Genomic DNA, 21,615 nt, shown 5'->3' on the forward strand with positions numbered 1-21,615 from the left:
ATCTCTCGATCGAGATTTTTATCGATCATAGAAACCTTATATTACTGTGATAAAATGAACTGAATAAAAAATTAAATTAGTAATATAGATAAATTGTTATATATCGTAAATAAAAATCGATTAAGACTTTTTTATGAGTGAAAGATGTTAACAAATAAATCTAAAATATTTGATTTCATAATCATTTTGATACCAACCATGAGTATAAAAATTATAATATAATATTATTTATGTAAAAAATAGTAATATAAAATTTTAAAATCAAATAATAAATTATCTAAATTTATGATGCTTATCTTTTGATGCTGCTCGAAAATTTTTTATCTGATCCATAAACGCATTGTTATTGGATCTGAAATATGACACTGATATACAAAGAGAATTATACTTATCTCTTTGTTTTCATATTTTTTACGAGACTGTTGTGAACGATAGATTCAAGGACAAATGAAATATGAAAGAAGATATGTAATGTCTCGTTAATTGGTTTATGAAACTAAAAAGATACGAGAGAAGATTAATAATCTCTTAATAATATCACGTATCTATATATTTGCGCACCCATGTATCTCTGGATCCATTTATTCACTATTAGTTTCTAGAAGATACTGTCAAGCAGGAGTCTGTCTTGTCAATGTGATTTTCTAAAAATTATATCAACAAATATTTTTTTATCGATTAATAACCGTAATCAGAATGTCCAGTAAAATTAAGAGTAACGAAACAAAGTTATCATTCATTCACCGGATAGCATGTGTTTGCATTTACAGAGCTGCAGTCCAAACGACTCAACTTATTAGACTGTTACATTGTAGATTGATTTACTATCAGTAACCTAACAAAAGTATTTTATATAAATGATTCATCAAGTTAATGGATCAATGATCTAAGACTTGGGCTTGGTTATTCTGGGCTTAACTTGTTGGACTAAACCAAGCTATCTATATTGCACGCACCATAAATGGAATTAATTTTAGTTCATGTTTGACTTTGACCACTCTTCGATCATCGTGTCATAGTCAACTTTTAGGAAATGGGAGATAAAGTAAAAGGACCACTAAACGTGTGAGGAAACAGGTCACGACTTTAAGCATATACCTGCAAACATGAGCCTTTCTGCACTTTGGCGTGACGTCGATATGTTGTCTTACGAAAGTGGCACAACTTTTCTTCCATTGCCATCTCTAGTGGGGTTCTGTGAAAGCATGAGCACTTGGCATTTGTGTGAGGTACACACAGTTAGCCAAAAATTAGCTCTGATGGAAATCCAAGAAAGTTGAAATGGCTTTTTTAGTGCTTTGGTTCATAAAGTAAGCAATGGTTACATATGGCAGATAACTTTGTGGGTTGGGGCCCATCTAATCATGACGGCGGCTTAGTGCGCGTATTCCAATCAGATCACGCCATCCACATGCTATCGTTCCGCGTATTCCAATTACCCCGTTACGTTGATGATCCCGCGTTACGTTGCACAATTGTTGGAACAGGGGCCCAGCTCATTGGTCCTGGGACCCACCACAGTGAGAATGTGGGTCGACGATGAACCCCGCTGCGTGTACCCCGCGAATTTCTGTGGGGCCCACCATGGTTAGGAGATGGGTCCGCCGTGGACCTGGACGCATATACCCTCCTCGATTCGATTGACCGGTGGTCACGATGAGTTCAATAGCCTTGGGGCCCGCTACGGTGGGAAGACGGGTCACGTACGACCGGTGGTCACGATGAGCTCAATCGCGGGCCCCAGAACTCGGGGACCGTGGGATAACGCGACATGGGATCAGAAGTTTCTTCGGAAGGAGGAACTCGGAGACGCAATGCACGTACCGAGAACCCGACGATCCATTGATCGTTCCCCACGTCGGCCCGCCTCTTTGACAGTCTCTATCCTTGTTGGCTCGCGTAGCGGACGAACCCGTTGAGGGTGGCGCTATTGTTATTATCAACCAACAACGGGACTCTTTGACGAAGTCCTCCCACCCTTTCGAAGTCAAAATCTATTATTTGCAGCGCTCTTCCATCGCACCTGCTCCGCTCACTTGCCCGCCCGTTGATCGCCCGATCGCCAAAATGGGTCACGGAAGCTCGCGAGCCGACGCGTCCGACGACTCCTCCGGCGATGGCCACGCTCGCCACCATCATTCCCGCTTCTCCCGCTTCCGGCGGCGCTTCCGGACCAACCGACACGACCACGGCTCCGACCCCCCGCTCGTCAAGAACCTCGCCGCCGACGATTTCGCAGGGATCGCCCGCATCGAGATCATCAGCGTAAGCTAATCCTAGCCCTTTCCTTTGTGTGGTGATTGGGTTTGTTTCCAGGGACGACGATGATGCTAGTGGGCCCGTCGACTCCGCAGGCGGAGATGCAGTTCAAGGATCGGTGGTTCGCCTGCTTGTCGTTGGGAGAGCGTACGTACCGCACGGAGACCTCAGATCAGTTGAGTTTGATGATTAATTCGCTTTTCCTTCTTTGTATAGCAGATGTTCTTGATTTCCTGAATCAATTGGGTTTCAGAATTTACAAGTTTGCATTTGCATGCTTGATTATGTGCTGATCTTTGCAATCCAAAGTGTTATAGATTTCAAGTTCTTCATAGGTTAGATTGGAAACTAAACAGGGTTGTTTGTCTAATCGTGGCAAGTTTCTTACACACAGTATAAATGGTGGTTTTAACGGATCTGTGCCATTTTAAGTATCACAAATTTCATGTTCTTCATGTATTAGATTCAGCTTTAAACCACGTTGTTTAGTGCCAAGTGTTTTGCAGAGAGCCTTAGATGATGGGTATCAGCTGATCTTTGCCATTTAAGTATCGTGGTTTCCATGTTCTTTATAGGTTAGTTTCATAATTAAACAGGGTTGTCTATGCCAAGATGTGCCAAGTTTCTAACTATAAGACTGAGAGATTGGCCAAAACTGGATCGGCCGTGTTTGATATCGACACGGATCATATCAGAATCTGATGAGACTGTGAACTATAGGCATAAACCTTGTGCATTAGGACACTCTTCTTCTAAACTCAATTAATGCAAGAGCAAATATTCTATGACTTACCTCATTAATGATTTAGTTTTTGGAATCAATTAATATTTTAGTTTACCTACACTAATTAATAATAATAAAACTTTGGTAATATACCAAAGCTTAATACTTAATGCTTTCCCTAACTAATATTCTCAATTCACTTTTTATTATTCACAAATATGCTCACGATGAACAGTTGTCTGGTTTTCAACTTCATAAATAGAAATAAAACCAATTAGGTGAGAAAAAAAGACTTAAAAAGAAATGAGACAAATGAATCATTTAGGTTTGGTTTTTGTGGTTCATTTGCACATTCTTACTGGTTTTAAGGCTAACTATGCTTTATAGGTTAGGATGCTGGGTAGCTAGGAAACAACATATAAAAATATTTAGTGTTAATACGATGATAATGTTAAGATGGATGTCGAGTTGTAACATAAAAGCTAGAACAAAGAAAAGAAAAAGGGATATTTCCAGTTTAAATTAATATGATGGAAAGTTGTTGATGGTCCTTTGGACTTATGAACAAAAGAACTACTAGTGCATTTGTAAGGTGATTTTAGTTACTTTCGACTAATGGTGAAAGGTAGGAAGATAATAAGAAAAAAATAACGAAAACATTTGATGGACTTTGAACTATTTACTAGCTTTGCCCTTAAATGGAGGTCAATGGCAGGAGAAGATCCATTTAGCTTACGACAGGTAAGTGGGAATATTTGCTGCTAGTTATTTTTGTACAAATTTTTTATCTTCTTAGATTCATTGGTAATTTAGCAAAACATAAAAATTTTCCAAGTTCTGTCTTGTAGGTCACAGAAGCTGACTCTTTCTTACCTTGGATCCTAGAGGATCAAGACTAGGACAGTAGCCAGCCAATTGGATAATTGTCTAAACTTTGGCACAGTATCTTGTTGATTTGAAGTGCGACCCTTAGATATTCATCTTTACGATAGAATGCTTAAACAATGACCATGATGACCTCATCAAAATTCTCAATCTTTCTTGTTTGCATTCTGTAAAAGGATGAAATAACCTAATTCCACATCATTATTGCTTACAGTTTAAAAGAACTCAAATGATGGCAATGCCATTATTAACATAGCCAACAGTGATCATCTAAAAGCGATGCACTACTGTTTAGAGTCAAACTAGAGCCTATGCCCCATCCTTCTCATGAGTTGTGTATGTCCAGTATACATTAGTGTATTACACGATAATAACTCTGTAATTAGTGTCACTAGCTTTTCTGCTATTGGATTTCTCTTCTTTTCATGAGAGTGTCTGAATTTACCTCAAGTGCATTCTTCTTCCATTTGCAGATTCTGTTTGTCTCTATTAAATGATTTTACCTTGCCTGTGTTATTGTATCTCTTAGAATCTTTTTATGGAAGTACTTATAATGGTTTCTTTTTCCGGCCACATGCACAATGCTGCAGCACTGAGAAGCCCATCTGGAGATCAGTGAGTATTTGGCTCTCATCACCATTCCTACTGGGACTGTTCTTATGTATAACATAGTTTACGTTAGTAATACATCCATGTAATATGCAGAGTTCCATTTTTCATCTTTGTTACTTTTATGGCTATGACTTGGATATGCTGTCTTTTGCAGTACTCTTTGAATAAATGACCACAATAAACCTTCTGATATGAACAAAAATTTTTGAATCCCGACACTGGGAATTCACTTATGATCATTTTCATCCACTCCCCATAATACATGATCATGTTCCTTATTTGAATAACAATTTATTTTCATGCAAAAGTCTTGTGGCTTTGTCTAGAGCATAATAGGGCCTTTAGCAACTAGCAAGTGTTGCCAACTAGTCCTGAGATATCACATTTTTACCAATTGATTGTAGATGCATCATTCCTTTTAGTTGTCAATACTGTTAATTTTAAGATTTTAGACTAGAATGGATACATAACATAATTAACATTATGATACTAAGTTACTAACTCAAGTGTCATTACTTTTTGATTGTTATTATCAGTACTCACCTTAAACCAAGAGCACTATGAGGATGTTAATGTTTTTCTTGACATTCTCTGTCTCTGCAGCACTGCTGTCTGATAATCTTTAACCAAGCATTAAGAAAATCTGTTCATTCTAATACCCACCACATCTCGTTCATTTGCCTGTGTCCAGTTCCAGTGAACATATAAAAAGCTATAAATTGAATCTTATGAGATGAGGTCCCTGCCTTTTGTGCCCTTTGATCTACTTGTACCTGTTTCATACATTATCTAGCACCATACATTCTAATCCTACTTCTTGTTTGGTAATAGTTTATCCCTTAACAGATGAGGGAACAGTAAACCACTTTCAGAAACTTGGAACATACGATCTTTCTGTTTGGATCTTTGGATGATTTATTCGTCAACTCAGAGCCAAGGCAAATCATATTTGAATTTTGGCATTATAATAGACAATGATTTATTACTAGAATAGAGTTTGCATGTTTTTAATATAACAACATGTCGTGATCAAGAAACTTCTCTTATTCCTATCATCTGAGAAAGTAATTTATTCCTTCTCCTCATTCTTTGTTTTTTTTAATGAAAGTGTAGGTCATGGAATAAACCAGTATTTGAATGTAATTCAGTCTCTTCTGTTCTTACTTCTTTGTAGGAAAAGAAACTTGTGTTGGAAAGAGATGGACCGACTATTGCTCGTATATCAGTAATTGAGGTATGTTGTTATATGGACTGTCAACAAAATTGCTTTTACATTTCTTCTCATTACTTGAGATCAGTTGGTTCAATGTTCTAAGAAGCATGATTACATTTTCTAACTAATCACTTTTTCACCTATGTTCAATTTTATCAAATAAGAGATTTTGAGCCTTGAGATCTTTGAACTTTTCAGTAGTCAGCTATACTGCTATCACCTTTAATCTTTCTGCATTTGAGCTCTTTACACCTTGCCCTCTGTGTTTTGTTTGGTTATAGTATATGTCTTCATCACATGGTAATTTTGATGGGTTGAGTTTCTTTATCATTCATTTCTTATCTTTCCAAATACCTGATTTGGTTTCAATTGAATAGCTTATCTTACAATTACAGTAAGGCACTTATTGCATAATTACCCTTATGCAGACAAATAGGTTATCCAAGAATAATCTCGTTGGATACTGTGAAATCAATCTCTTGGAAGTGCTAAGTCAAGTAAGATTACTTTATCTTCTGTTTCTGCACTATTTAATGCTTCCCAACATATAGTACTTCTCTTTATGAAAGCTCTCCTACCTGTAGATCATTCTGGATCCTGTGGAAAGAGCAGTGTATTACTAATTCATATTATCTTATGAACTACTAATATGAAAACAAACAAGTTTATTACATATGTTGAGCTTACGTCTTCAGTTGTATGTACCTTGTAATCATATTCTGATCAAATGGCACTGAGACACCACTCCCACAGAGATTTTCCAACTCCTTTTATTTTTAACTTTGTCAATGTTATTATAGCCCCTAATTCTCTTGTCTGCTCTTACATACAAAGCGGATCAAACTTGTACACTTCAGTAGGATCTAAGTTTCAATAACACTAGAGCTGCTGGCTGGTCACTAGAATGGTGAATTGTATTCCACGCCTGCTGGAAGAAAAAGGCAAACCCGATTGTCTACCTGCCACTTCATGTCTGGTCAGATTTTTCCTTCTCTGATGAAAGCAAGTGGTGGTATGGTGTTGCAAACTCGTGAATGGGTGTTGAGAGGTCTGCTGTGTGGCTTCAAGACCAAAGAATCAAGGCAATTCAAAATTTTTTGGACCAAATCGATCCAGTCTGTTCCAAAATGGCCTGATTTAGCCCAATTATATGGTCTTGTTTACCTTGGGTCTCAGGAGTGGGCAGCTCAACTACACGGCTAAATGAAATGGCAGCGGAAAACTTGTTTTAATATGTTGTAAATTTCTTCAACAATATGTGCTTGGTAAGTGTATGCCATAAGTCTGTGCTATGGTGCAGAAGTTTGCAGGTCAGTTGGATCGGCTGTATTCCATCATTGAAAATAGGTCAGGATCATTAGAACTTGTTGAGAGTCTCCGTAATCAACCTAACCAGCAGTATCTAGCAATATTGCAAGGATCAGCTGAAGGACAAGTCTGTCCTGTCTCGTCAATTTCCAGCAAATCATGATGGTACTTCAGGCAAAAAAAGGATTTGGCCAAGTGAGCATCACTTGTCATTTTTGGTTATTCAAGAGCACACAAAAAGGAGGAGCCACAAAAGTTTGTAATCTCCTATGCATAAACCTTATAGCTCAATACTGAGAGTGAACCAATTGGTCTTTACTGGTCTGACCAAGGATTTATACCAAACCATATAGCTCAATACTGGTTCATACAAGTCAATGTACATTTAGTATTATTTTTCATTTATATCATATGGTATGGATCGATATATCGGTACTATACTATAGCAGTCTGACAAGATGTCAAATTTTTATTTTATACCATAATTCAGCTTCCAGAATCCGTACAACTAATTGGAGTTTAGTTTTTCCCTAATAGTCTCATTTACTATGTGATCTCATCATTTTACATAAGAGTCTCACTGATTCTTGCAGGAATCAGAGAACAACATTGAAGAACTTAGCCTCTTAGACCCATCTTCATCAAGTACAACAGTGGGTAGTATATCTATTTTGTGTTATGTTGAGGTATATACACAACTTATCATGTCTTTTCCTTCTCCTTTGTTTGGAACAAATAAAATGCTCATAGTTTAGCTTGAATTATCTAAAAGTAATATTTCTGGCTTTATGGCAGGATCCAATTGAAACAGAAAAATTCTTCGCACGTCGTATCTTATCTGTTGTGGTATGTCTTTCATCTTTCCTTGTTTTAGGATATCTCTTCTTTTGCTTTGGTGGTTGTAAGAACAAACTATAACATAATATCCATATTTTGCATCATTCACTACATTCTGAATACCAATTTTCTGAATTAGGACACTGTCCTCTGATAGGTGGACCTTTTATACAACCATTAAGGTGGTTAATCATATAAGTTCTTGTCATCAACTTGGATTTATATCACATATGGTCTTTCAGTTGTGATGCTCACTTAGACATACACAAATGTCTCCCATTTAGCATTATTTTGTTCATTATTCCACATATTTCATATTTCAAAAATAGCTTCTCTACCTTCACTCTAATATGCGAGTTAGATAGTGCCTGTAGAACTTACTAATGCCTTGCGGCTTCTTACATTCATAATATTATAGTTGTGATGTTCCAAATACTTGTAGCCTAGTTCCAACCAAACATCATCGCTTTTAACATGGTACCTCGATAATTTTCAAATGGTTTGACTGCACTGGGAAAATTATCTAGAAAATGACTAGAATGCCTTTAAATATCCACTCACATTTCAATATATATGCAAGTGTGTGTGTGTGTGTGTGTGTGCGTGTGTTACACTGAACATACATCCATAATAATTTGCATTAATGAAAAGAGGAAACTTGGCTGTTGATCAATGCATGATATTAGATCTGAGAGTGGGTGCTCAGTGTTTGCTATGTGTATGCAAATATGATTGTGTTTCTCAGTATCTATATTGTAACATAAACTTGAAGGAAATTGGCTAACTTGATCTGGTGCCATATGCACATAGTGCCGAGCTTCTATTTTTAAGGAGCTGAAAGTCCATTTATTGCTCGTTTAGTTGGTGTAAACAGATCTCCACAATTCAAGTGTTCCTAAAGGTTGTGCATGAGTAACTGCACAATTGTTTTCCAACTTAAGACACTACAGAGATTTCAGACAAACTATAAAAGAATTATTTAAAAATGGTATCTTTTGGCTCTACTAAGTTCTAGTTCTACTTCAATGATCTCGATTTGGATAAATTCACATCTTCTCTTTTTTATTTTTTTTTAAAATTTCAAATGACTGGAATTCTTGAAATTTGATATCAGGATTTGAACGGAGATGGCAAACTATCATATTCTGAATTTGCCGAATTGATCAATGCATTTGGCAATCAAGTGGCTGCTATCAAGGTCAAAACAATTTACAGTTTCTGTGTTCGGTTCTTGCTTGTCTCTTTGTTTACTTCTAAATAATTGGTACATGAAGAACATTTGTTTGCAAAACAGACGGAAGATCTTTTCAAGCAAGCAGACAAGAATGGTGATGGTGTAGTTGACTTGGATGAGTTAGCAACACTGATAGCTGTTCAACAAGAAAAGTATTAACCCTTTGTTGCTCTATATGCCATCTATTTTTAGCCATTGGTGGTTTCAAATTCAATTGTCAAAATTGCCAAAGTATGAATAAGTAGTACTATTTTTTTCTTGGTTTCAACATGACTTGACACTCTTTGTGTAGTACTGCAGTGAACCACTGATCAATAACTGCCCTGTATGTGGTGAGAGTCTTGGAAGGCTTGACAAGTTGAATGATATGATCCATATGACATTATGCTTTGATGAGGGAACTGGAAATCAGGTTATGACTGGTGGATTTCTAACAGATAAGGAAGCATCTTATGGGTGAGCTTGCTTATTTTTTCTAAAATAATAATTCGTCCAAATGCAGTTCTTCCAAGTTCCATCCAACTAGAATGAAATATTTGAACTCTCTAATTGTGTAATTGAGATGATCTACCTCTTTATATTTCAGGTGGATATTCAAACTTAGTGAGTGGGCCCATGTTTCATCATATGACATTGGTCTGCGTTCTGGATCCAGTGCCTCACATATTTTGGTACAATTTGTTTTGTTTCTACACGCATCAGACTAAGTACAACAATCAACTTAGTAAAAAGATACTAAGATCTAAGGCTTATTATCTTCTTTATGACATCATTTGACAAGCTCCAGTGGTGGAATATCCTACAAGCTATGATAGTTTTGACTTTGAGATCGGTTTAGTGTTCCTTTGTGCCAATATATCATATATCAATATTCAACTGACATGGCCATCCACTACCGACTTCATTTTACTCTATACGGAGATGGTTCATCATTCTAACTTGTTAAAATCATAGTCAGCAACAATGAGGTTCTGTTACATCTGTGATCTTCAGTATTTAATATAAATTGGAATATGTTGTGAATTCATTTCCACGGTATTAAATTTTCTGCAGTCAAATGATAAGATATTCATCAGTAGTATATCACTTCATAATTCTTATTCGAGTCTAGCTGGATGCCTTTTGTTTGCTAAAAAGCTGCAGTTCTACCAGAAATTTCTTATTTCTTGGCTTGGTATAAGGAATGTCCAAAACATTTCTCCAATGTTCTTTTATCGTCTCTAACATCGGTAACCCAAATCCAATTGACATAATAACCATATTCTGAACTCAAGAAAAAATGGGTATGACATAAATGCATGGAATAATTAGAAGAAACATTTGGGTAATAGAGGGATCTTAGACATGCATTAAATTTTTATTCCTGGTTTTCTTTATGATATGTGTCAACACTTTGTTGTGTTCCCCTTGTAACCAATTGTGTTTCTTTTTTGCAATTTATAAACTCTGTTTGACTCTGTCAAAAGGAAAAATGAAAAAAAGAAAATGATCATACTTATATGACATTGGTTTTTCTTTGCTCTTCAAGATATACCCCTACTCAAGTCATATGGTTATTATTTTCTATAATCAGTGAATTGTTTTTCAGTTATCTATAAAGTTTATCTTGTTGATTTTGTGAATCATTGGAGTGTTTAAATCTCATTATGTTCGTATTACCAAATACCAATTACTAGTTTTTCCCTCGGCTAAGTGGTTCTTGATTCTCAAGAACTGTGTTTCTAATTTCTATGATACTTGGAAAAAAAAAAGAAATGCATTCTATTTGCAGCACCTTTCTAGCATAATTGTAGTGAATAATAGGAAAATATCTAACATATAACTGGATGCTAGGTTGTTGATCGAAGAACAAAGGGATTGGTTGAAGAAATAATAGATGGAAAGATAGTTCTGTCCATGAGAGCAATATATCAATCAAAAGTAGGCTTGACACTTATAAATACAGGTATTCCGATCCAACACCATATGGAATTTTGGATCTCCATGTGCAAAATTTCCAGTTATTCTAGCATTCCACAGTGTTAGAGAATATGAAACCATTATTACCTTGTGAAGTCAAGGGCTTTTTATAATTGATATTATTATCCTGACTTTGCATCTTATAGGGTTATTATGACATTCCAGCATTCCATTTTGTTTTCGTTGACATACACTTTTGTTTTCATTACAATATCTGAATGCATGAATTCTGAGTTAAGTTTTTCATCATACAGAAAGCTAACAATTTGCATTTTGTGCAAGAACAGAGTACGTGCTTGAACTTTTTGTATGGTTGACTGTAATCTTTGTACTAAATTTTGCGAAAAAAGCCCACATTGTAACAAAGGCTTAAAAATAAGTTTTTGCTACCTAGCTCGACATTAGCTTAACTTCCACCGGCCCTGTTTTGACATGTGCTTGTATGATAAATGCATATCAACAAGAAATCATGCTCCACATGTTATTACCAAGAAATCTCATGTTTCAGATTTAAACTCATCATCCAGTTTATACATCATTAAAAGTTCAACAATACAGCAACACAGTCATTATACAAAGTCATTTACTGAGCAAGGGTGAGTTATGAGTATGAATCTTGCATCAAGCTTTACAAGATCTGGATGGATTTTGTATAACTGGGATCTGACTGAATAGATTGGAGAACTCAAATGACATAGAATGATCAGGCCTTTTGAGATGGCCATACACCAATTAGGATCAGTTGCTGATTAGTTGAGATTAACTGATTCAGTTAAAAACTAGACAAAAATGACCAGGGTTTTTGGAATTAATGTGATGGGTAGATGGCAGGCATTTTGGGTTCAGCTAGAATTCAACTTGGATCAACATGTGATGTCGATTGATAATAAAATATAATCTATATTGATGCTCTGGTATCTTTTGTGTCCTAGTAGTAGTCTAAAGTAAGAATGGAATTCCACATGAAGTTCCAGCACATGTGATGATCAAAAGTTTAAAGTGTAAGAATCTGTAAGTAATCGATGCAACTAAAACAATGTAATAATCTAAAGTACATTAATGAAACGTTCATAATGTTTAAGAAACTCTTCCAGTATGTTATGTCATTTTAACCAATAAATTTTAAGGTTTTTTTGCTCACATAGTGCAATAATATATGTAGTTAAATGATTAAATCCAAGGGTGGCAAAAGTGCATAAGGCTCCTACCAGTGCATGGTCTAGGAAGGATCCATGTACATGACCTTATCATCACAAGAGTCAAGGTTGTCTTAGTGACTTAAATCCTTGCCACATATGTTGCAAAAAGTGTCTTCATGGTTTCTCTAGGTCAAGCATTAGTTAGTCAATCATAAATTTATTTTTTGTTCCAAGTTAATCAATCATAATTGATATATGTCAATAAACCTCATCAAATTCTGAAGGACAATAAGAATGAGTTGCAAATGAATTGATTGTATCAAGTCATATCCATGCTTTTCGTTGTGGGCTTTGTGCTTTCAAGTTTCAACAAACTTATTGTGACACTTTTCCTTCTATTTCTTTTTCATAAGAAGAATTGAGGTGCCTTTGAAGCTATTTTTTCCTTGGTGAACTTTTCTGTTGCTATATACCTCTGTCACGTACTCACATGTGATGTTTTCTATAGTAGTTCTGTATACTTTTGCTTACAAAATTTCTATTCAATATTTTCCTTATGTATAGGAGTTAAGGACCTCTTACAAAACATCTCAGAGAAGCAGGGGAAGCGGATGAATTCACATGAATCTGCCAAAGACATACGAAAGTTCATTGAATTCTTTAAAGTAAGGACCCTTTGCTTTTATTCTTTAGTTAGAATTCTAGTATTATACTCAATCACAAAACTAGGTGTAAATGAAGAAAAGAAAGCATGTGCACCTATATACACCATGCATACTAAGGGCTTAAATTTTGAAAATACTTGTGACTGTAATAATAATTAGTAACCTGCCATTTTGATGATTACAAATTTCCTTCAGATATTTAATGAATTACTTCCAATTTCTCCATCTACTAGGAACCACATTATCTCCATGCTGAAGGTGTAGACCAAGAAAAATCGCTCAAAGCTAATAAGCTACTAGTAAGGAAATATACAAAGTACAAACAACCATTTCCTATGAATAAAGAGGCTTTTTGCCTCGTAGATATGTAGAATGAAGCCGAAGGATCCATGAATTTAATGTTTATTAAGGAATGCCTACAAGATGTTTGTCATCTTCTCTTGTTAGGGTTCAAATGACCTGATATAGGAGTCAAAATATAGATCATGATATTGTGACATTAGCCATGCTATAAAAAGAATATTATTTTTTACTGGTTAAAGGAATAATAGAATTGCTTCATTGTTATAGGATACTGCTCATATACTTTTGGGGCATATACTTCATTGTTTTACTATTCATATTGTTATCGGAAATGCTCACTATGGTTAAGTATGATTTTGAATATATACTTTTGGAAAGTTAATAGGAATGAATCATCTATTTCTAAACATTGTTTATTTAAGGAAGATTTTTTAATAGCCTTTGGAACATGGAATGTTGTGTTTGATAATACCGCGTGCGTTAAAAAATTAAATCTTTTTAAATCCATACTTCCTGAAATAAGACTCTAGAGACATGTGATTTTCAAATGCAGATGTTCTTACTATGACTTGATATCAAGTTTTTGTTTTCAGGTGCATACTCTGTTTAATAGGTGTATGAAAAAATGATTTCAGAAAAAAAAACCATGTATCAGGCGGTACGCCTTGAACTCGATAGTTGTTGAGCTCCTCTCACTTTTCTTCTTTTTCTTCTCTTGAGGTTTTGGAATTAATTAAAATGGGCTCATTACTATTCTGATGCTTATGATGAATGCCTCAGAGACAGACACATATTATTTTGCTTTTCCTCCTTTACATCCTTCTCTTCACTTTCCCTTCCTATGGTGGCCATCCAGACATGTGGCCTCCTAATTGTTTTCTTTCTGAGTTGGTGAATTGGTTGGAATTGGCTGAAATGTGCCTACTTGGGTTAGTACAATCAATTAAAACTGATCATGGCTAGTTTCTGCTGGCTGAGAAATCAACTAAAATTGTGTCAGCCTTGGCCAACATCAATGAAAATGATATGATAATATATCAGAATCAGCTAATACTTCAAACTTGGATAACATAATATGTGTGTTCTAGGTGGATATTTAGTAAACCTAAAAGAATATAGTCTTGGCCAGATAATTGTGATTTGCAGAGCAGGAATCATTGTATTATGCAAAATATGAAGATTCTGTGCTAAATGGATAACATAACAGAGCAAATAATCGAACATTAGTTGACTGTAGCAGAGCCAACAAGAATGTGCAGGGTTGCTATCTGTTCTTAGTGGTCTATCATCCATTACTTTGTCAAAACTTCAGAATTCGTCAGGAAGGCAGTTTATTTTTATCTAAATTTAATACACAATTAGTAGGGGGCTCTTCTTACACCGTTTTCTTTCTAATTTGCTACCATTTCACATTATTATATGAAGGTAATTATAGTTTTATATGAACTTTTTATAGTTTGCTTTATGTACTGTTATTTGTCTAAGATATTTGACTAAGATCCAGAGATGGTATTGTTACTCTAATTCCAGTTTTCTTAGTGTTGTGAAACTGAAGATGACGTCCAACAACAAGAATAAACAAAATTATCAAACACTGGGCTCTTTAGTTGGCATTCGGCAAGCCTGACATTTGCACTATGCCAATTCCTCTTTAAATTTTAGTTTTATTTATTCTGTATATACATCATGGTATTCTTGTTACAATTTTTGTTTAAGCCATTATTTTTTCAACGTCCAATTATGCTGGTGCAGGGTCAACTTAAAATGGATGAGGCCAAGTATCCAATTGAATATTTCAAGGTATTTTCCCAAATTTAGTTATCATCAACAATTTTCATGTTTTGCATCATATTTATTATATCTTCTTTATAGTTTGCTAGGGTTTCAACTGAAAGAGAGTAGGAGGTAATATGAGTGTCTCGTGGCATGAATACTTGGTGAATGGTAAACTAAAGGCAGTACGACACAAGTGATGTGATGGAAACAGTAGCTCGATCATAATGCTAGTTGAGGATTCAAATCTTGGTTTGGTACTGGTTTAGGTAACCGATTGAACTGATATAGTATTGGTATACCAGCTCATACCACCCAATATCAATAGATAATTCAATAGCAACCCGTAGCAACCTATGGGGTCCAGAACCCAGTCGTTCCTTGGACCATTAATGCAATGGGTAGTACTGATCCTCCCAGTATTTGATTCCTTGCTCCTTGTTATTGAAACCTTGCATGAAGCTTTTGTTTTTCTGATTTTCCCTCTTTACATTTCAACTTGTGACAGCTTTTGAAGAAGTTCCTTTATGCACACCATTGGCAGCTTTAACCTTACGAAGGAATCTAAATTGCTTTAATTGTACTGCAATTGCCACCTGCAAAATTCACATTTGATGTACTCAAAATTCTTTATTAGTTGATTTGATCTTCTTTTGTTAACTCATGTTCTGTACTCAAGGAATAACTTGAACTAGTGTAAATGAAATATCTGATTTAATACATTATGATGTCATCACTCGTAATAAGACAAGCAGAATAAGTGAATGTTTGCAGTCTGTGTTTCCAACACCTCCAAATAATAGTTTTCTAAATCTCAAACTGGCATTTGCCAACATTTTACTAGATCCTTATTGACAATCAGAGCTCTAAGACAATTCTTGTGAATTCCATATCATTTTTTAGTTGCCTTAGCAAAAAGCATGTGAACAAGGCAAAATAGAGTGGTGGAAGAATGTTACAAATGATATCTACAAATGTTGTTCGCTGGCTAATTGAGAGATAACTGTGAATTACATCCTGTAAACATTGGAAAGACAAAAAAGAAAAAAAATTTTGTAGACCAGATTTTGGGGCTTGAACAAATGGTTGCTTCCATATATAAACATCGATGTTTTTCAAGTCAACCTGGATGTACTCTATCTCTAACTTGATTTGACCAATACTTTATAATCAGTAAAATAGGGCAGATATATCAATTGGAATCTATCACTGACAAATTACTTTCTCAAATTATATCTCTTATATGGTTTCAGTCATAAGAAAGGTTGTTTGAAATTGATGGAAGAGGCAGAAGATGTAAAAGCTTCTGTTGTGTAATGCTAAATTTTGGATAAAGTAGGATATGATGTTCCTTTTTTTATATCTTTGGTGGATTCAAAACACTTGTTGCTCAGTAATTTTACATAAACTGTATCAAAGAGGATATATATCCTGTAATCATCTTATTCTTAAGAGATATATTGCCCTCCTAATTTTAAATATATCTACTGCAGTCCTAATTTTAAATATATCTACTGCAGTCCTAATTTTAAATATATCTACTGCAGTCCTAATTTTAAATATATCTACTGCAGACCTTTAACGAGTTCTTTATACGAGAGTTGAAGCCTGGTGCAAGACCAATCGCTTACCCTGAACGTGATGACATTGCTATCTGTGCAGCTGATTGCCGCCTGATGGCTTTTAATTCTGCTAATGAGAGTTTAAGGTTTTGGATTAAGGTGAAATTTATTCTTCCAGGTGTTTTTTTCATATTATAATATAATTATATTTTTTTGACAATTTAATGAAAAACATCGTGGAACATTTATCATAAAGCTGTTGTCATTTGATATATTATCAAAATCATTACATGATAGATTCATCTTTCTTTCTTGATGATCTTTAGTAACTTACTTTCACCATTTTCTAATATGCAATTTTGATATGACAAAATTTGTTTCAAGAAGATAGAAACTGGGAAAGATAAGCATTTCTTTCTAACTATTCTATTCTTCCTGATTCAAGAAGAGTTCTCAACTTTGGCTTTTCTCCTAGGATTATCAAAAAATAAACAAAAGCTCTTAAACAGGTGGACAAGTAGTACTTTAGCTCCATATGCATTGTAACCTGAAATAAGGTGATCATTTGCTAAACTCCAATATCCATATTATCCAAAACGATATAGGTGATCTATGTCAGTGAAACTTAATGTATTGCCATCCATTATTTACAGTCATGTGTATGCAATATATTGTACAATTCACTTAGTGTGGCTCCTTATTTTACTGTTGGAACTTGGAAGTTGGAACTTCTTTTGAGTACAGAAATCAAGTAAAGAAATTGCATGTGTATTGAGGACATAGAAACAAAGATTTAGGTACTGGCAAGTGTTAATAACTTGAGAAAGTAATGGCCACCTAACATATATTTATTTAAGCTTACAGGGCCGAAAGTTCTCTATTCAAGGCCTTCTAGGGAAGGATACATGCTCTAGTGCCTTTGTTGATGGATCTTTAGTAATTTTTCGACTGGCTCCACAGGTGTAGCTCTCACCATAACTGCTTGTAAAATGATTTTTGAATTTGTTATTATATGTTAAATGTTACCATTTAGTCATTTCGTGGTTGCAGGATTACCATCGTTTCCATGTTCCTGTCTCTGGTACAATCGAAAGTTTTGTTGATATTCCAGGATATTTATATACAGTATGTACATATGTTCATTTCTCAAGTCAAAATAACTTCCTCTTCTATTTTAGCTTTATCTCTTTTAAGGTTAGGCTTTTAATAAACAGTATATACATGTTTTCTTTTATCCTGTCAAAATATCTTCCTCTAATTTCTTTAGCTTTTGTCTCTTTTAACCTTATCATTAAGAACTGTTTGATCCTAATTTGTGATTTTCTGATGAAGGTGAACCCAATTGCTGTAAACAGTAAGTACTGTAATGTTTTCACCGAGAACAAACGAGTTGTATCTATCATCTCAACCTCAGAATTTGGGAAGGTTTGTACTTTCTATAATATAATGAACTTAAATCTTTCTATGTTAAGGGTTATCCATGTTCTGAAGTATTTTGCCTATATTTTCTTCTGAACAATGTGAATTAGCTCATAGTTCATACTTCATAGTATATCTTCAAGATGTTTATTGGTTTATAAGAGGCTGTTTTAGTCTGAATTTATTCTTGAAATCCCATGCATTACAATAAAGCAGACACTTTGGTCATTCTTCTATGACAATGGACAAGTTATGACTATTTACCTGTATTACCAGTTGTTTTTTTGTTCTATTATTGATATATCCAGTTTTTTCATTATTGTATGAGCAATGCTATACGTTTCCATGAATATAATTATTTCTGTATATATTTAGTCCAACCAATAGACATAAATGCTTCCCCAGAAAACTAAAAGGAATTTCCTTCATAAGAAACTTCTGTTATTCGAGGAATTTCACTTTCCTATTTTGTAACAAATACAATCTCTTGAACTGTTGACTTTGTTGGAGTTAGAATTTTCCAGCTGTCATTATTTTCCTTTCAATTATCCTACAGCGCATCTGTCTAAATATACTACCAAGTGGATATTTCTAGTTGAATAGAGCTGCAAGCCTGCAAATAACTAGGGCATTTGGGCTCTTCTGTAGAATAATTTTTTCGATATAACAAGCGTACTAGCATTCCTATTTTCTTCACATTTATTTACAGGTGGCATTTGTTGCAATTGGAGCTACAATGGTAGGAAGCATTACCTTTACAAAGAATGAGGGTGACTATGTCCATAAAGGAGATGAGGTTCTTTCTTTTTATTTTGATTTATTACTTTGCTCTACCCTACGTGGAAAAAAGATATTATATGCTCTAAACATAATATTTTTTTACTTATTTCTCAGTTTGGGTATTTTTCATTTGGTGGAAGCACTGTGATATGTGTCTTCGAAAAGGTTTGTCTTCTGATTCATGCCTCAGAAATCATCTTATTTCCTCCATTATTATACAAAACAACCTTTCTGCTGGAAATTATAGAACTCTTTTCATACCAATAGTAAGCGATGTTTCTATAGACTTTTGTGGTTTTTTAAGATAATTCATATAACAAGAAGCCAGAAGATCCTATATACGTACGGTCGAATTCATGGAGGCCAATATCACTATTCAAACTAAGATCCATTGCAAGGTTTTGTGTCTTGGTCTGAGACCGATACCAACCCTTGGTCTAGACTGGTATGGGTTCTCCATGTACCAGTGCACACACACTACCTCATCATGCCGGGAGAGAAAACGGGAGGAGGGGAGCAGAATAAAACAGATAAAAGTATACACTTGCTGCACTGAACGCTTCTAGTTTGATTTCATTGCATTTCTCATTAGTTGTACGCATCTGATGGTAAAACACTTTCTTATTAGTGGTCATCAATTTTCTTAAATCAATAGCTCTCCTGATTCGTCGTTATCCATTATCATCCATCTATTGTTTGATTTCTGCAGGACGCCATTCAGATAGACGAGGACCTTCTTTCAAACAGTGAAAGATCACTCGAGACTCTAGTTTCTGTAGGTATGAGATTAGGCATCTCCAAAAGGTCCGGAAGAATAGATGAACTGCCAAATATGGAAACATGCAAGTTAGAAGCATGATGGTGCTGCGTACGCTGCGGAAGACTACAATGTTGTGTTTGACATTGCTTCTCTTTAACATACTTGATTTTTAAAACAAGTGTATGAAAATAATTACATGTTTGTTAATATGTTTCATTGCAAAAAATTACATTAACTTCAAAAATATGATTCTAAAAGTAATCTTTTCACAAATGTCAATGGTAATATTATGATATGTAATTTCGATTGATACCGTTAGGTACGGATGATACATATCGATCCGATAATATATCGATACGTGAATCGTTCTTTATCGGACGGATAGTACTACGGTACTATAGTATTACACCGTAACAATGCTATAGTGCTACAGAAATCGATCGATATATCATGATGTATCGTTTGATACGTCGGTACCTTGGGTAACACCATGAGATTGTGTTGTAGGATCATGATCCCGGTGATGGTGTGATACATAGTGCTGGTGCCCAGAAGCGTCCAACGGTGGCAATAGCAGTGCGACGATAGCGGTGATGAATGATATGATTGTGATGATATTAATGGTGATCTTATGATAGTTAAAAGTAATAAGGGTAACTGATAAATTCATTAATGGAGGAACTGTATGCAATTTTTCTGACAAGGACATGGCGGCCGCCACAACCCGCTGCATGGTCGAAACGTGTCGACCACCGCCACCAGCGTGTCCACCTCTCGCCACGTGTGGCATTGGCCGCCCTCTCATGCAGCGTGGCCGCGTGTCCCGTGTTGCCGCCCTTCTCTTCCTGTTGGAGTACACGGCTGTTCCCTTACGCCTTTCGTGTTACACCCACCCAACCCAAGGAGGCAGAGTGAGATGGAGAGGACATCTTCCATCGAGTTAGAGCCTCGAACCCTCACGTACGCTGAGCTCCAGAATGCGAGGGTAACTTGCTCTTCTTTCTTCTTCAGAAGAGATCTGTGTGGTACATGTGATCCACTCGTAGGTTGCTGATGCATTTTTGTTCCATCGTTTCTTGATGTTTCAGGAGGCAGCAATGTTGATACTGAGCAGCAAGTCGTTAGAAGAAGCCATTAAGATCTTCACAGAGGTAAGAAGACCCGAAGGTTTGAGATCATCATGCTATATAGGTCCAATAGTTCAGGGTTCAGTTGTTAATTGGTGATTTGTTGACTGTTCTCTCAACAGGGTGTAAAACCAGTGCCGTGCATAAAAGACAAAACTTACATCAATCGCATGGATAACGATGACGAGGAGGAAGAAGAGGACGACGACGAGATGATGGATTACCTTGGAATGGAGCAAACGTATCGGCCATCGTTTTAGCCGTTCGTTGCTTCTTTTGTTGCCCGTATTGACGGCATGAGTTGCTAAAAGATTTTCGAGAGGAAGAGGGGGAAATGTTTGTGAGGGAGATCGAAGGACGTGATCCGAGTACTTGTCAGTTCGCTTGTACAGAAAAGATACAACTTATACAGCATATTTGATGTGCCATCGGCATTTGTTATATTGTGTGTAGGTTCTCTGTATCCTCTATAACCTACGAAAGCTCCGATAAGGGGACAGATGTGTTGCGATGAAGTGGGCAAAGGATAACCTGTCAAGGCTATGACGAGGGGGCAGAGGTGTTGTGATGAAGTGACATGAATTGCGATGTCGAGAAGACGGAGGGAGGGAGAAAGGAGTGTGTGATAGAAAGAAAAAAAGAAATAGATGGTGATGAATTATCTTCGTTGTTCATTGTTCGTCGTCAGAGAAATTATTTTTTCTCGAAAGAGTATGATGGAGAAATCATTTTTTCTTGATGGAGTCTGATGAAGGATTAATAAAGATGAAGTCAAACAATCGATATTGAGAGCCTACAATTAGGGATTAAGTATGCACGGGCTACGGGGAGGATTTATTATTGTAGTTTTATCTTATGTAATTTGAATTGATAATTTAATATATTTAATGTTTGAGCTAAACATTTTAATTCATGTTCGAGTACGGGTATGAGATGAGAAGTATTCTATTCGTCCTCATCTCGTATTTATATAGATAATATAAAGTATCTCTTGGATATATATATATATATATATGTATATATATATATGTATGTATATATATGTATATATATATA

General features: G+C 35.5%; 2 protein-coding genes across 2 annotated transcripts; both read left to right on the forward strand.

The window, feature by feature from the left end:
- The first annotated feature begins 1,971 nt into the window (after positions 1–1,971).
- Positions 1,972–19,740, forward strand: LOC135624618 (phosphatidylserine decarboxylase proenzyme 2-like). The gene is made up of 21 exons (XM_065128427.1): positions 1,972–2,265; positions 2,355–2,434; positions 4,459–4,483; positions 5,655–5,714; positions 6,122–6,190; positions 7,595–7,687; positions 7,797–7,847; positions 8,953–9,036; positions 9,133–9,224; positions 9,373–9,528; positions 9,659–9,743; positions 10,906–11,017; positions 12,735–12,835; positions 14,891–14,938; positions 16,486–16,632; positions 17,338–17,433; positions 17,524–17,598; positions 17,806–17,898; positions 18,602–18,688; positions 18,787–18,837; positions 19,382–19,740. The coding sequence occupies exons 1-21, from the start codon at positions 2,068–2,070 to the stop codon at positions 19,529–19,531; spliced, it is 1,953 nt and encodes a 650-aa protein (XP_064984499.1). The 5' UTR covers positions 1,972–2,067; the 3' UTR covers positions 19,532–19,740.
- Positions 19,741–19,900: 160 nt separating this feature from the next.
- LOC135625631 (uncharacterized) lies at positions 19,901–21,304 on the forward strand. Its single transcript, XM_065130682.1, has 3 exons — positions 19,901–20,417; positions 20,521–20,583; positions 20,682–21,304. Exons 1-3 carry the CDS (start codon positions 20,349–20,351, stop codon positions 20,817–20,819), a joined length of 270 nt encoding a protein of 89 aa, XP_064986754.1. The 5' UTR covers positions 19,901–20,348; the 3' UTR covers positions 20,820–21,304.
- The last annotated feature ends 311 nt before the right edge of the window (positions 21,305–21,615 follow it).

Source organism: Musa acuminata, chromosome BXJ2-10 (genome assembly GCF_036884655.1).
Source record: "Musa acuminata AAA Group cultivar baxijiao chromosome BXJ2-10, Cavendish_Baxijiao_AAA, whole genome shotgun sequence".
NCBI lineage: Eukaryota > Viridiplantae > Streptophyta > Magnoliopsida > Zingiberales > Musaceae > Musa > Musa acuminata.

Coding starts and splice junctions, on each gene's coding strand:
- LOC135624618 (XM_065128427.1), top strand. CDS start 2,068: ATGGGTCACGGAAGCTCGCGAGCCGACGCGTCCGACGACTCCTCCGGC. Junction 9,225..9,372: donor ATAGCTGTTCAACAAGAAAA/GTATTAACCCTT, acceptor GTAGTACTGCAG/TGAACCACTGATCAATAACT. Junction 11,018..12,734: donor CTTGACACTTATAAATACAG/GTATTCCGATCC, acceptor CCTTATGTATAG/GAGTTAAGGACCTCTTACAA.
- LOC135625631 (XM_065130682.1), top strand. CDS start 20,349: ATGGAGAGGACATCTTCCATCGAGTTAGAGCCTCGAACCCTCACGTAC. Junction 20,418..20,520: donor CTGAGCTCCAGAATGCGAGG/GTAACTTGCTCT, acceptor TTGATGTTTCAG/GAGGCAGCAATGTTGATACT. Junction 20,584..20,681: donor CCATTAAGATCTTCACAGAG/GTAAGAAGACCC, acceptor TTCTCTCAACAG/GGTGTAAAACCAGTGCCGTG.